This window comes from Equus przewalskii, chromosome 1, assembly GCF_037783145.1.
Source record: "Equus przewalskii isolate Varuska chromosome 1, EquPr2, whole genome shotgun sequence".
Classification (NCBI taxonomy): Eukaryota; Metazoa; Chordata; class Mammalia; order Perissodactyla; family Equidae; genus Equus; species Equus przewalskii.
The window spans coordinates 49,387,593-49,404,648 of NC_091831.1; the positions used below are offsets into that span (position 1 = coordinate 49,387,593).

Here is a 17,056-nt window from a genome sequence, read left to right on the forward strand (position 1 = left end):
CTTTTTAAATGCTTCCTCTGAATTATGACAACTGTGGGTTGCAAGGAAAAGTACTTATGCGATTGTTTTATTAGCCAGCTACACGCGTCCATTTTTCATGTAATCTTGTTTGTATTTGAAAGAATGTCTGACAGACAAACTACGGTTACTCAGACTTGGGTATGTGGCAGACATTTTCTTGAAAACAAAACTATCAAGGGAAATAACTGACAGTAATATTTTCCAATGATGAAATTCGAGCTTTCTAGCAAAAATTAGAATTTTGGAAACTTGAATCCATCACTGTGAACTTGACAACTTCCCAAAACATAAAGATTTTCTGAAAAGCCTGTTGGGGATACTAATAAAAGTGATCTTTTAGATAGATAATGAAATGTGTCAACATTTTTGAGTTCTTGCTCAAAACAACTCAGCGACCATTATTTTTCAAATAACCAATTCATGATGTTACAAAATCAGGCTTGAATGCAGATCTATTCAAAGTACAGAATAAACAAGTAGATTTAATATAACAGAGTACAAAAAGTGTACTGATGTGGTATCAAGTTCCATACTGCAATTAACCTTTGGAAAACTATCACTTACTGAGTTTCAGTACAGTATCGAAGAAGAATATCTACAATTACCTGAAAAAGCTATTTAAAAATCCTCCCTTTTGTAACTACATCTTTGTGTGAGACCAGATTTTCTTCATACTCTTCAATCAGAAAAACATATTGCAAGAGATTGAGTACAGGGCAGATATAAGAATCCAGATGTCTTCTATGAAGCCTGACATTGAAGAGATTTGCAGAAATGCAAAACAATGCCTCTCTTCTCACTAAATTTTGTTTTGTTTTGGGAAACAGAGCTTCTTTTTGATAAGTATGTTATTTATGTTAACATGTACTGGGTTTGTTATTGTTATCTTTAAATTAATTACTAAACAAACAATTTTTAATTTCTCAGCTTTTTTTTCTTTTTTTTTTCTGAGGAAGATTAGCCCTGAGCTATCATCTGCTGCCAATCCTCCTCTTTTTGCTGAGGAAGACTGGCCCTGAGCTAACATCCATGCCCATCTTCCTCTACTTCATAGGTGGGACGCCTACCACAGCATGGCTTGCCAAGCGGTGCCATGTCGGCACCTGGGATCCGAACGGGTGAACCCCAGGCCACCAAAGCGGAACGTGTGAACTTAACCGCTGCACCACCGGCCAGCCCCTCTCAGCTTTTAATACAGTAAATTTTAACAGAATAAATATCTCTAAGTATAATCCATATAATTAAAATCTCCTTGGGGTCCTAAATAAGAGAGTGTAAATGGTTCCAAGACTATAAAGTTTAGAAACCACTGCCTTAAAACAATGCTTAGTCTTCAATCATTTTTTTGTTCATTCGCTTGTTTAATTCATTTTTTTTTTGAGGTAGCACTGGTTTATAACATGAAATAAATTTCAAGTGTGCATCAGTATATTTCGACTTCTGTATAGACTATATTGTGTTCACCATCAAAAGTCTAGTTTTCATCCATTACCATACACATGTGCCCTTATACCCCTTTCACCCACTCCACTCTCCCCTTCCCCTCTGGTAACCACTAATCTGTTCTCTGTATCTATGTGCTCGTTTGTTGTTGTTTTTTCATCTTCCACATATGAATGACATCATATGGTAGTTGGCTTTCTCCATCTGACTTGTTTCACTTAGCATAATACCCTCGAGGTCTGTCCATGTTGTCGCAAATGGTAAGATTTCATCTTTTTTCATGACTGAGTAGTATCCCATTGTTTATATACACTGTGTCTTCTTTATCCATCCATCCATTGATGGGCACTTAGATTGTTTCCAATTCTTGGCTATTGTGCTGCAGTGAACATAAGGGCGCATATATCTTTTCAAATTAGTGTTTCCATGTTCTTTGGATAAATACCCCAAAGTGGAACTACTCGATCATGTGGTAGTTCTCTTTTTAATTTTTTGAGAAATCTCCATACTGTTTTCCATAGTGGCTGTACTAGTTTATGTTCCCACCAGCAGTGTACAAGGGTTCCCTTTTCTCCACATCCTCTCCAACACTTGGTATTTCCTGTCTTTTTAATAATAGCCAGTCTCATGGGCATGAGATGATATCTCGTTGTGGTTTGGGTTTGCGTTTCCCTAATAATAAGTGATGTTGAACATCTTTTTATGTGCCTGTTGGCCGTCTGTATATCTTCTTTGGAAAAATGTCTGTTCAGATTCTCTGCCCATTTTTTAATTGGGTTGTTTTTCTGTTATTGAGTTGTATGAGTTCCTTATATATTTTGGATATTAACCCCTTATAAGATATATGATTTGCAAATATCCTCTCCCAATTGGTAGGTTGTCTTTTTGTTTTGTTGATGGTTTCCTTTGCCATGCAGCAGCTTTTTAGTCTGACGTAGTTCCATTTATTTATTTTTTTCTTTTGTTTCCCTTGCCTGAGGAAACATGATATTCAAAAAGATACTTCTAAGACAGATGTGAAAGAGTGCACTGCCTATGTTTTCTTCTAGGAGTTTTATGGTTTCAGGTCTTACATTTCAGCCTTTAATCTATTTTGAGTTAACTTTTGTGTATGGTATAAGATAATAGTCTACTTTCATTATTTTCTATGTGGCTGTCCAGTTTTCCCAACACCAATTATTGAAGAGACTTTCCTTTCTCCATTTTATGTTCTTGGCTGTTCTATCAAAAATTAGCGAGACCAGCCCAGTGGCGTAGTAGTTAAGTTCACGTGCTCTGCTTCGGCAGTTTGGGGTTCCTGGGGTTCCCTGGTTTGGATCCTGGGCACAGACCTACACACAGCTCATCAAGCCATGCTGTGGCAGGATCCTACATAGAAGAAGTAGAAGGACCTACAACAAGGATATGTAACTATGTAGTGGGGCTGTGGGTAGGAAAAAAAAAAAGAGGAAGATTCGAAACAGATGTTAGCTCAGGGCCAATCTTCCTCACATAAAGGCATATCTTAAAAAAAAGAAAAGAAAAGAGAATTAGCTGTCCTCAGATGCATGGGTTTATTTCTGGGCTCTCAATGCTATTCCATTGATCTGTGTGCTTTTCTGTCAGTATCATGCTGTTTTGATTACTACAGCTTTGTAGTAATTTGTAATCAGGGAGTGTGATACCCCCAGCTTTGTTCATTTTTCCTCAGGATTCCTTTAGCTATTCTGGGTCTTTTGTTATTCCATATAAATTTTAGGATTCCTTGTTCTATTTCCATGAAAAATGTCATCGGGATTTTGATAGGGATTGCATTGAATCTGTAGATTGCTTTAGGAAGTATGGCCACTTTACATTAATTCTTCCAATCCATGAACACGGAATATCTTTCCATTTCTTTGTGTCTCCTTCGATTTCTTTCAACAACGTTTTATAGTTTTCAGTGTACAGGTCTTTTACCTCTTTGGTTAAATTTATTTCTAGGCATTTTATTCTTTTTGTTGTGATGGTAAATGAAATTGTATTCTTGATTTCTCTTTCTGCTATTTCCTTGTCAGCGTGTAGAAATGTAACTGATTTTTTTGGTGATTTTGTACCCTGCAACATCACTATATTCTTTTTTTATTTTTAATAGGTTTTTGGTGGACTCTTTAGAGTTTTCTTTATATAAAATCATGTAATCTGTAAAGAGTGACAGTTTTACTTCTTTCTTTCCAATTTGGATCCTTTTTATTTCCCTTTTCTCACCAAATTGCTCTGGCTAGGACTTCCAACACTATGTTGAATAAGAGTGGTGAAAGTGGGCATCCTTGTCCTGTTCTTGTTCTTAGAGGGATAGCTTTTGGATTTTCACCATCGAGTATGATCTTAGCTGTGGCTTTGTCACATATGGCTTTTATTGTGTCGAGGTACTCTCCTATTAAACCCATTTTATTCAGAGTTTTTGTCATAAATGGATGCTGAATCTTGTCAAATGCTTTTTCTGCATCCATTGAGGTGACCATGTGATTTGTACTCTTCATTTTGTTAATTTGGTAATGTGGTATATTACATTGATTGATTTGCAGATGTTGAAACATCACTGCATCCATGGAATAAATCCCATTTGATCATGGAGTAGGATTCTTTTAATGTATTGCTGTATTCGATTTACTAATATTTTGTTGAGGATTTTTGCGTCACTGTTCATCAGTGATATCGGCCTGTAATTTTCTTTTTTGTGCTGCTTGGAAAGCACTGCCTTAAAGCATTCCTTGGTCTCCAATCATTTTTTATAAGACTCTTGCCAGTGAAAAAATTCTGAGCATCGGCCTCCAGTATACGCATAAAAATTTTTCAGCTAAATGCCTGTACTACTAACAATTCAAAGCATAAACATTAGTAAAATATAATTGTTTCGCTTTACTTACATAGGTGAAAACTAAATATGTTTACATGTTCTAACACTTCCTTCTCACACCTTATGTTCCATTTCACACACCTCTGAGTGAGACCACAACTTCAGAGGCCTCTTTTCCCTCATCTCCTCACATTAAACCAGGCGTCATGCTCTTTATCACACCCACTGCCTGAATTATCAACAACTCTCTCTCTCTGAACTGCCACTGGCTCAATTCACCTCCTCATCTTTTTTGATCTGAACTATGGCCTCCTAACTGCTATCTCAGCCTTGAGTACTTTTTCCACCAATCTATCTTCTAACCTACTCTCATACAATTCTCATCATGTCATACTCCTGCCATAAAATCTGTATAAAACCCTTTATCATCCAACCTCTGTTACACACCATGCTTTGACATATCTGCAACTCCCCACATGACCTGTGCATTCCTTAAACAAATATCTATGAAAACACAGCTGATATCCATTGTATCTCACGCCTCTGAGCACTGGAGTTCCTTGAATGTCCTCCTCCCACAACCCTCACTCCCCCTTCCAACCGGTGCCCACCTGATCACATCCTACCAGTCCTTCTAGACTCAACTCAAGCAGAAAAACGTACATGAAGCCTCCTTTAGCATCCCTCTGCCCTACACATACACACTACACTAGCACTAAACCTTGGTTTCATTCTATTATTGCACTGATTTTGTTGTGTTACCAGTTAAATATTTATAAGTCTATTTCCCGAACTAGACAGTGAGCTATCTGAGGGCAGGCTGTGTTTATTCATCTGAGTATCCTAGTTCCAAGTCTGAGCCTGGCACGGAGGGAGCGTTTTTAAAAAGTCTGTTGAATGAACCTCCCCACAGAAGTTATTCTACTATTTTTCCCCATAAATCTCATTTGAGTTCCCCAATTTTAAGTCACAGTGGATAATGTCAACCATCTCCCTCTATTTTTACTCCAGTTGTCATTCTTTCTTAACAAACACGCACACTATCTGTATGTACGCATGTCTGAGTGCATATATATATTTTATAATATATTTATGTCTGCTTTCCAATTAAGTCATGTTGATGTTTTTACTTAGGCCATAAATTTTATCTTAGCTTGAAAAATATTCAAGATTTTTTTATTTCACTAAATTTATGCAATAGGATAGTATCATTAGAAATACAGAATTAAAATTACACTGTTTGAAAAAAGATAGACTTAATTTACAACTTTTATGCTTTACAGTGTGATGCTTTGGGCAAATAACACTAAACTGCCTCATTTCCTCATTTTTCTCAATCCTTATCTATAAACTAAAAAACACCTAGATCAATTAAACTGATAAGAGAGTTATAAGGAGAAAATATAACTGAAGTAAAACACTCTAATGTTATAAAATGCTTCTAATTCAGAATACATAAAAGCAAGCATCTCTAAGGAACTAGCATATGAATAAAATTATGCAAAATGGAATTTTGATTTTTTAAGAGGCACAAGCAATAAAACATTTGAAATCGTGTACATATTTTGAAAAATGTCTATGAATTACTTTTAAATATCCTTTCATTATATACATATATTTGTGTGTAACTTAACAGACATCTATCAAGCCCCTACATTTATATATGGAAATTTCCCCCTGCGGTATAATTTTTACGAAAAGAAACGTTTTAGTAACGGTGCATTCTAATGTGGCAGTGTTAAAAAGTGATAAGGCCAAAGCTACAGAATCCAGACTCCATGTGTGGGGTAGAGGTTACGGGGAGTGACCAGGACTTCTCTGGTTTGGCCACTAGAAGTCTCATTATCCTGGAAAACCCCTTAGTCTTGGGCAAACCAAGAGAGTTGGCCACTGTGGGGCAAACTGTCTCTTAGTCATTTAGGAGAATTCCCCTTCTGTACATTTTGAAACAAGCCTTTAGGCAACCTCTTAGAACAGCTGAGCCAATATGATTAATTATCTTGACCAAAGGTTAGGATACACAATCATATATAGTATTCCAGAAATATCTACTTCTAGAAATGAAACTGTGAGAATATAACTTAGGATGCTGAAAAAGATAAATAAGCTCAAAGTATCCAAATGCAGGTACTGTATATGTTTCTAGCCTAAAACATCTGTATGGAAAGTTAAAAAGTTCAAGCAATTGGCTAGTTTTTTGATTGACATGGCTCTAAACTTCAAATGCTTAGCATGAGTACCCTGAACATGACATCGACTGGTTAAGAGCACAGGCCTGGGATCAGGCAGGAGTGGACCCAAATCCCAACTCTATCACTTACTGGCTGTGTGACTTTAGGAATTTGCAAGTTTACTTAAACTCTCTAATTCTTAGTCTCCTTATCTTTACAACAGTTTCACAAGATAGTTGTAAAGATTAAGAGACATAAAAAATGTAAAAAATTTAGTCTCTGTGCCTGGAATATAATAAGTACTAAAAAATAGCCAATATATTGGTATACTTTTCACTTTTCACCTGTTATGGTATTATGTAGCTATAGCCTCAGACTAATTAGAAAATCATAGTTCCTTATTACACTTGAATATCCATGAGAGACAAAAGACTATCTTTAATGATATAACCATTAAAAACAAACCAAAAAAAGGCTTATAAAACTGTAACTGCTAAAATGAATATACAGGAAATGAACTTTATCTCACTTGCTATAATTAGAATAGAATGAGATTGTCTGTGAACGTGATTTACCCCCTCCCCCAGCTCAATGGACTATGCAGAGATTACCAAGAAAATGAAGGAAAAGAAATTGAATTTTTCCAAAAATCAAGAAGAGAATATTAAGAAAACAGTAATCAAGTAGCTAAATAACAACATATCCTGAAGAAAAGAGAATACAAGAAATTGATTTTGAGTTGTGCTTTTCAGAAAAGCTAAGAGAAATGATTGGGAAGAAGCTTGAGCAATTCATTAAGGGCATATTTCTTGCACCCCCTATTCCCACCCCACCCCCAGTCTCCCACCACACTTTCTCCTTCCTGATTTAGTAAAGTTATTGAGAAAATAGGAGCCTGAATTACCAGGTTTGGCAATATGGCTTATAATCACTTGAAAACTGGCAAGCTGCCATTTTATTCTAGCTACAAAAGCTGAACAAAATAACATCATATTTTCAAGATGACATTTTTAAAAATATTGATTCAATGGTAAAACAGAATTATGCCACTTAATACACTTCAGTATTCTTTTGGTGTTTTATATTCTAAACATACTATATAACTTTAATTTCTTTTTCTATATTATTTAATCTGTTATACAAATATTTCTGATTCAACAGAGCTTCTTTAGTAGCAAACAACTGCTGCTGTGGTCTTGAATTGAGAGGTCAGAAAGGAATTTAAGGAGAAGGGAACAAATATGTATGAAACACCTCTGTGTGCTTCTCAATATACATGATCTCACGAATAGTCACAATATCTCTGAGAAGTTATATTAGCCCCATTTCATAAAAAATAAATAAAAATAGAAGCTCAGAGAGGTTGAATAATTTTCCAAGGTCACAAAACTAATAATAACGGTTATGCTAGCTAATATTTATTGCATTATCTCATTGATCCACAAAACCCTATAAAGTAGATGCTATTATTACGCTCAGTTTAAAAAATGAGAAAAAAAGAAGTTAATAACTTGTTGAGAGTCACATGGCTGGCAAGTGGATAAGATAAGGTTAACCCACATGGTCCGACCCCAGAGCCTGCCTATCAGTGCTTGCTCCTTCCTGTGTCATACTGTCTATCTTAAGAGACGATCTGGTTCATTCCAGACAAATGAAAGTGCTTAGGAATACAGTTCTGCACAGAACTGGTGCTCAATGAATGTTATCGTTAGACCAAATCTTTCTTTTTTTTCCTAGGAAACTCATAATACAGAAAGGAGAATGAGTTTAGACTGTGTAATAATTTCCTGTACTTCCTTTTTAACTGGATACTCTACTTCAAATAGTGACAGAATGAAAGTGTCATTGTTCATTAATGTCCCACTTATTTATCCCGCAAATATCCTATGAGCCCATACTATGAGCCTACTGATGAAATAAAACCACAAAGAAGTCAACGATGGTAATAAATGTTAATAATCTGCTAACAAGGAGAGGTTCACAGAGCCCCAGTAATTATTAGAGTGAGTGATATGTTTACTAAGAATTTTTTAATTATTGAAATTAAAATTTTAAAAGTTATCTAAAATTATTGAAAAAATTTTAAAATCATTTAAAAATTATTGAAGTTAAAATTAAATGATTTTTTATAATTGAAATCCAACTCAACTCCTTTATTTATTTTATTTATATTTTTCTTGACTTTATTTGGCCCTTACAAGACCTATATGAGGTAGGTTTCTTAGTCTGCCTTCATAGATGGGGGGACAGTCATTCACGGAGAGCAAGGGGCTTGCTCTAGCTCACAGAACCTGTGTCTCTTGACCCGAAGCCCAGCGCTCTTTCATGAGCTAACAATTTCCTTCTAGCCGTGGGGATTCAGAACCCATTGCCAACTCAGAGTTGTACAGTACAGTCTTCAGATCTGAGTCTGTTTTCTGACCCAGAATCCATTAACTGAAGGAGAGGCCAGGATTCCAGAAGGAAGGACACTGCAACAAACACTATGAAAATATATAGATAATGATATCCTGAATCTTTCCCCAAAGAGAACTATGGCCACTTACTTAGGTAACTGTACACTAGAGAAAGTGGGATAACTTTTGAGCATTGTTGGAAATAGGCTATGAGTTGGCATTATTAACTAAGGGTTAATACCCCTGAGAGTGGGGTAGTATGGGGGCCAAGTAACATATGTGATCATGGCCCAGATCTGGCTCACAGTGGGTCCACTGAGTCCACACACCCATCCTACAGTCATTTCCCCAGGTCCTGATTTTTAATTGGAGCATATTTACATGGTAGTTGACATAACCCCTTACATTGTTTCTTGGCCAGTGGAGTAAGAGTTACCATAGTGGGGAAAGCCAGCTGTAACCACACCACCACCAGCAGCCAAAAGAGTAAATCAAGATCAACATCAAATCCTGTCTAATTAATTGAATATCATGGGTTCACGGGGAAAGGGGAACCGGGTTAGCTATCAAAAGGTTCCAACAACATGAGCCAAATCCAAATGAGTTTCACAGGCTGGTAAAGTTCTCTCTATTGCCACAGAAATTCTGAGATTTAGTTATGGAATTTAGTTAATTTTGTCTTTTTCTTTCTATATATCCTTAGATATTCTTCCAACACAATCAAATGTATATATATCTTAGACAATGCAAGCTAGTGTTTTTCTTTTTAAAAATTCATTTTCATCTATAGTTACTGCAAATGCTATGATATCACTCACTTTTCATCAATTATTAAGTCAGTGACAACTTTGCATATGTACTCAGAAAGGCTATACACCATAACCTTGAAAGCATGTGTTGGAGGAAAACCCCATGGAATTTTAAATGGTTAGTCCAGAGTTTTGGGGAAAATGCCCAAATCATACCAATGGTATAATGATTCGATTTTCTATTAAAAAGGGGTTTGTCCTAAAAGGAACAATCCAACGTTCATGTATAAACACAGATATCCACATTTTTATTTTTATGATTTTAGACAAGAATGCAGAATGATTATTCAATGAAGACCCTCAAATTTTACACCAGAGATTAATATATTTGTACACACAGGTTCAAACTGTATTAAGCACCATAAGGAATATAAAATATCAAACATAATACTACCTGTTCTCAAAGAACTAACAAGTGGCCTGTTTATTTAGATTAAGATCTGAGTAGTATTTGGATATGTAGTTAAATTTAAAATAAACTTTAAGAGTTCTAAAAGCACTAAAAATAATTACAAAAATGTAAAAGAAGTCAGGATCTGGTGTCAGACTGAGTGGATTCAACCCCAAGTCTCCCAGCTATGTGGCTTTAGTTAGTAATTTCAGTTCACTGAGCTTCACTTTCCCTCTCTGTAAAATAGGTTCATGTGTAGATTAAACAAGGCCATATAAAGCACAGAGCCTAGACCATAGTAAGTACTCAATGAATATTAGCCGCTATTATATCTAATGCTTATTATCGGGGAAATATTCCCAAGTAAAAAAGAGGAATCTTGGTAGTCAACAAAACTAAGTTCTTTCAGAAAATGAGAAGAAACTTTGAAGGCTGGAGTCATCTTGTTCAAATTCCCTCACAACAGCTCCCAGGAATACTGAGTCTGGTGACGTGTTAACATTGACTTCAATTAACACAATACATCACAAAAGCGGCCCATCCCCTGGGTCCCTGTGTCCTATCTCCCTCTCCCGCCAAACAACTGTCAGTGCCCTCAGGCCCTGAGCCCTCTACTCTTTCCTCTCCTGTAAGCAAGATCGTTATCAACCATCCCCGCCCTACCCCCCCTAGTTTTCTTCACTCCTGCCTTATTTTTTAAAAAGTAATAATAATTACATGTTTTAAAATCTAGTTTTTACTTCTGCTGTGACTTTGTGATTGGGGCCCTGGTGACAGATGCTGTGGAACAGCAGGATGTTTAGAACACAAAGAGCTCAAGAGAGCCCCGCTTAACCACCCAATATGAAAGGGACCACTTCCTAAGTCAGTGAGAAGTGACAGATGTCAGGGACATCTAACTTTCACGCTCCTCCCTCTCTTCCTTTTCTGTGTACTAGAGCAAGTGCTGAAGTGAAAAACCTTCCTGCGTCTTGCAAGAAAACATAATGTGCATTGTCAAAACACGTTTATCCTTCCAAATATTTTGATTCACTGGGCGGACATTTTACAAAAGCAACAATTTTTGGTGAAGTGGTCATTGAAAGTAAATTATTACTGAGGATTTTCACTCCTTATGTTAACTGAATAACAAACCTAACACTGGTAAAATGATGTTTAACTCTCAAAGCTTGGAAAAGTTATGGTGACCAGGTTTCTTACCTACAACAATGCCATAGGAAAAAAACAGAAAGTAGATATTGGGAGCAAAACTGCTCAACATTAGGCCTCCGGCCACCATGAAGCCACTGAAGATCGTCACAGGTCTTGCTCCAAAAGATGAGACACAGAGGCTGCAGACGGGACCTAAAATAATAAATGAAATCTTTGCTTACTTAACAGTAACCTCCTTTCCACAATCACATTATCTATCCATCCCAACATAAGTTTAAAATGAGTCTTTCCATCATAAAATAACAACAATAGTTATAAACATGTACTGTGTATTTCCTAAGTGCTGGACCCTATGCAAGAGAGTCACATAAACAATCTCATTTCATTTTAATCTCACTACATTCCTGGAAAGCAGATACTATCGTTAGCCTCACTTGTTTGATAAGGAAATTAAAGTCTCAGGATGGTAAGGTGACATAGTTGAGAAATTGGGGTTCTGGAGTCAAACTTTATTCAAATTCAAGCTCTACTACTTGCTAGCTGTTGGATCTCAGGCAACTTATTTGATTGCTCTGTGCCTTCCTTTCCTCATCTGTAAATTGGAATAATAATAGTTCTTATTATTAGTGTAATAAGATAGTGTATAATAGGGTAACTGTGAGGACAAATGAGAGTACAGATGGAAAGCTGATCACAAGGCCTGGCACAAGTAAATGCCCAGTCAATGCTTGCCTGCTCTTCAGCGATGACAGTGGCAGCAACAGCCAGCATCAGCACAGTAACAGAGGAAGAAGTAAACACCCACCGTCTTAGCCATCACACTACTCTGAGGATTTCTGTCTCCTGCATGTTCCATGCATCTTTCCTACCCAGGGCTCCTTTCCACCACAAGGCCAGTCATATAATTGATGATGAAAATAAACTTGATGATTGACTGAATACAACCAATAGCTACCCTATAGAGGGATGGGGGGTTGGAGGATGAGGTGGTTACTCCTTGTCTAAAGAATATTCTGGCAGGCGGGGCCAATGCCTCCACTCTATCCACCCAGGCATGAGTCTACCAGTACCACTGTCCTACATTCCATGTGTAACCTGGAATTTTGAGGAGGAAGTGCACTGTTGACCAACAGGCAAGGGTGACCATGAGCCAGACCTGCTCTACGTATAACTGGGAAACTGCTCATGTAATAGGATTAAGTGATAATGAAATTCTTTCCCATGAGCACTGTACCCGGAAAGCACCTAAGACAACAGAGCTTAGGATATTAGAAATAAAAGGACATTAAGGGTAAACCCAATAGCCTCATTGACACGGAAGGAAACTAAAGCTCAGAGAGGTTGTCCAAGCCCACTGGAGAAGAAAGAGGACAACATTCGAAAGCAAAGAGAAACACACCTTAATTGAGTTGAAAACAACCTTTCGAGGTAGATATTATTATCCCCAATTTTTAAAAAGTACACTCACCAGGATGGCTAAAGACAGACAATAATAAGCTTTAGCAAGGATGTGGAGCAATCGGAATGCTCATAAACTGCTGATATTATCTCCTAAAGCTGAACATAACACACTGTATAATCTGGAAATTCCACTTCTATGTATACACCCAATAGAAACACCTACACCAAAAATCATACACATAAATGTTCATAGCAGAACTATTCATAGTAGCCAAAACCCGGAAACCCAGATGTTCATCAGCAGTAGAATGTATAAGTAAATTCTGACATATTCATACAATGGGCTATTGTAGGGCAATAAAAATGAATGGTTTCTACAACCACAAATAGCAATGCAGATGCATCTCACAAACATATGTGGAGTGAAAGACACCCAGCGCAAAAAAGTACACACTGCACAATTCCAATTATAAAAAAAAAAAATACAAAAACAGGCAAAATTAATCTAAAGTTAGAAGTCAGGATAGTGGTTATCTTTGGCAGAGGACAGGGAATTATAACCAGAAGGGAGCAGAGCCCAACTTCCAGGGTACTGTTAATGTTCTGTTTCTTGATGTGAATGTGCTCATTACATGGGTGTGTTCAGTTTGTAAAAAATTCATCGACCTACACGCTCATGATGTGTACACTTTTCTGTATATATCTTTTACTCTGATAAAAAAAAAATGTAAATAACCTCAAACAGAAATGGTGTAATCCATCCACAGTCTCATTGTTAGTAAGTGGCAGAGCCAGGATCCAATGACCTCAAGCCCAACACTCTTGCCAATACCAGAGAATCGCTGACGCGCATCTTTAAGACCAGGTCACGACAGTCATCCCACATTCCTCTCTGTTCATGAATTGGCCCCTGCCATTTCAGGTCTTACCCTGTGAGCCAGTACAGAAGAGCAGACTGATAGAGTAATATGACAAACAGAGGGGAATATTCTGTGCCAGTGTTTTAAAAAGAAAATCCATTGGAAAGCCCAAACTTATCATCTAATAGTTGAGTTGTCTGTATAACCAATGAGAAATACTAAGATATTTCAAAAATAGAAATGATTTTAAGAGTCAAATTTCGTAAACGGATGTCTGACATCATAAAGGCATGACTCCTCTCTGTTGTTTACCAAACTGATGACATTGGGAGTCAGTGTTTACAAATTTAATAAGCACAATGGAATTGCAACACAGAGATTATTACTGGTACACTTGAAAAGTCCCAAGCTTCATCCTCAAAGGAGGACTATTTAAATCTAGGCTGCTGGATGCACGTTAACTCCACAAGGCAACCTAGAGTTCAGGAAGCTGGGGGTGGGATGAAGGGTAACAATTCTCATAGCATGTACAACTAAAACCACTATTTTATAAAATATATAATATCATTATCAATTATGTGATAAATTCTTAAACCATTTTTGCCTAATACATGATTCTTTGAAAAAAAAATTAAGTTTAAGGAAGAAACAAGCAGTAATTCTTTGACAGATGAAAACAACAAATTGAAAACTGTTTTTAAAAAGTTCTCTGCTTTCACACTGCCATCTGCTGCTTACTTAGAGAAAAATATCTTGATGTCAGAGGTCAAAAACAACGAATTTTAGAGCTGAAAGAGGCTTGGGAAATGGTCCAAACACCTCATTTTAAAAATGATGAAACTGCAACTCAGAAAGATCATGTGATTTGACCACGAATCCATCGCTAACCAATGACAGAGCTAAGGCCAGAGTCAGCCCAGCATTGTCCTCAACTGAGAAGAATTTCAATCAATACCTCAATCTTCTTCTAGAAATAAAAACACTAGTAAAGAACATCAATGTCCTTTTGTTAATATCTTACAGCTTAAGTAGTTCTGTGAATTTATGGCAGACGAAAACATAACACTTACGCTCATTTTGGTATTTAAAAGTTTAGAGCAAATGATTTTATTCCCATCCTCAGAACCAGGGTATTTCCAGATTCTATTTACACAGATTTAAACCACAACTGCCCCGTATTTCATCAGTAACAGTTAAGGCAGACTGCAACTGGAAGTGACCATTAAGTCCCATATGAAAACATGACACATTTCCATGTTTAGCTCTTTGTAATAACAGGCAAGGTCTCTAGAATGATAGACCGCAGGTTACTCCTCTGCACGCAGCTAGTTTCAACTCAAGAGATTAATTAAATCAAAGGACTACTCTCAGGGGAGATTTCTTATGACGCTTCAGGTCTTTCACTTTGCAGAAGGGACCCTTGGAACAAAAGTTAGTTCACATAACATGAACCAGTGATTTCACACCCTGGGACCTGAAAATTTTAGAAAAAACATAAGGAAGAGGCTTCATCATCTGGTTGACAATGTTTTAGTTTAGCAAGCATACACATTTTTTAAATGTAATAAACCATCTAATATTGCTGCCTTTTCATTAAAAAAGGAGTATTTTAACAAGGAAATAGTGAGAAGGATGTAATTTCAGAATAAAATGCAAGACTGTAAGAAGATAGTGGGAACCTTACACATACTTACATAGACTCATACACACGGAGACACCTCATAGTACATATCATTGCCTTTATATTCACGTTGCTTTCAGTGAAAATTTTTCTTGAACTTCTAGTCGTATGTGTATTGGTGTTTAGGAGCCATTATTACTATCACTACCTTCTGTACAGGAGATTGATCTTGACCAGGGGGTGGGCGGGGGGTGGGGGGGTTGAACTGAAAATCCTGGGTTGAACTGTTAAATAGCAGAGCTGGCAGTCAGCACAGAGGAACTGCCTAAGGATGGCAGATGGTGATGTGGGGCCCTAAGAGGTGAGCAGCTCTATCCTTCCCAGGGGGTATGCAGGGCTCTTAAAAGATATTCTACCCTCCTGCACAGTGGCCTGGCAACATTTTAGGCACAATGCTGACGCGTTCACTTGAAAAAGGTAAGAATCTACATATATTAGGGAGTAATCCTATAAACCAAAGTGAGGAGTGAAGAAAAAAAGAAGGATAAGGCTAGTATTTCGAGCATTTCAACCTCTTAAATACAAAAAAACCCAAAAATATAAAATAACGTATTCGCCATCTATACATCAGACTCATTGGATGTAATTTTCAACCAATGAGGGAAATGAAAATGAGGGAAATGAAAATGAAAACTCTAGCTGAAAAAGTGTTTTGTTATGATCATGGGTCAATTAGAAAATGAGAAGAATGAATTGCTCTAAGGAAGTCAGAAAGATCCACAAGTGACGAAACTGTTTCCTTCAGCCTTCAGAGCAATTTGGGAAGAAACAACAGAGTTAAATGTTTGCTGGCTGTTAAAATAAGCACGGAGGAGGAATGCACTTCTTAAAATCAAAAATCACATTAGTAACATTATATTTAGGTCTGCATTAATCAGGCAAAATAGTAGATATTTGATCATTGTCCTTCCCTCACTATTTCCTAAGCGTTCACTAGAGCAGTGCTGCACAGCAGAAATAGAAGTCACATATGGAATTTTAAACTTTCTAGTAGTTACATTCAAATAATAAAAAGAGGTAAAATTAATTTTAATAATACATTAAATATTATTTAATGTTAACAAACAAATTTAACCATAATACAACCTAATACATCAAAAACATTATCATTTCAACATTTCAATATCGTTCATGGGATACTTCACATTCTTTTCTTTTGTAGTGTCTCTGAAATCCAGGGCATATTTGTTACACTTACTGCGCATCTCAGCTTGAACTAGCCACATTTCGAGGGCTCAGTAGCCACCTGTAGCTAGTCTACTGTACTGGACAGCACAGCACTGGAGTCTCATATCCTGGTAGAAGAGGAACAGGGAAGACCACACACAATACAGGACCTAGGCCAGGAGGCAAAACCAACACACAACAAAACCCAAGGCCACAGGCAATAAGCACCAAAAGAAAGATTCAGATGCTGTGTTTGGGGATTTCGGAGAAGGGACAGCACCATGGGCCAAGGAACTGAGCTTTGAACCAGGCCACGAGTGTTACCATACCAGGTTCGTTTTGGCCCGCTGCTGGGAAAGCCAAACACCAACATGACGAGATTGCAGCAGAGAGTTTAATCACAAGGCAGCCATGTGAAGAAGCGAGAGCATAGGTCTCAAATCCACTTCCCCAAAAATAGGGACTCAGGGTATTTATGGGATGGGGAGCAAGGTGGTCTGAAATGGGGAGATAGGTGATTGTAGGTGAGGAGAGGTGAGGTAAGTGATGATGCGTGCAAGCATAGTCAGACTCCATGCCTCTTTATAGGACACATGCTCACAAAGTGGTGGCGTGAGCATGATCTGAGGGTGGAGTTTTTAGCCTCTTGACGTCAAAAAGTCACCTATCAGACATCTGTGCAGGCCCAGCTGATGAGATGGTGGTCTCAAGCGACCTGGAGTGGACAGAGTGGTTCTAATTCCTGA

The 17,056-nt window shown here is 37.3% G+C and overlaps 1 protein-coding gene across 3 annotated transcripts in view; it reads right to left on the reverse strand.

The window, feature by feature from the left end:
- The window catches only part of SLC16A9 (solute carrier family 16 member 9), a 58,320-nt gene that overhangs the window by 10,130 nt on the left and 31,134 nt on the right, over nucleotides 1–17,056 (reverse strand). For all 3 annotated transcript variants that reach the window (XM_070611756.1, XM_008530514.2, XM_008530516.2), the window contains exon 3: nucleotides 11,250–11,393. In XM_070611756.1, coding sequence (XP_070467857.1) covers nucleotides 11,250–11,393 — 144 coding nt within the window. The remainder of the gene's footprint in view (nucleotides 1–11,249; nucleotides 11,394–17,056) is intronic.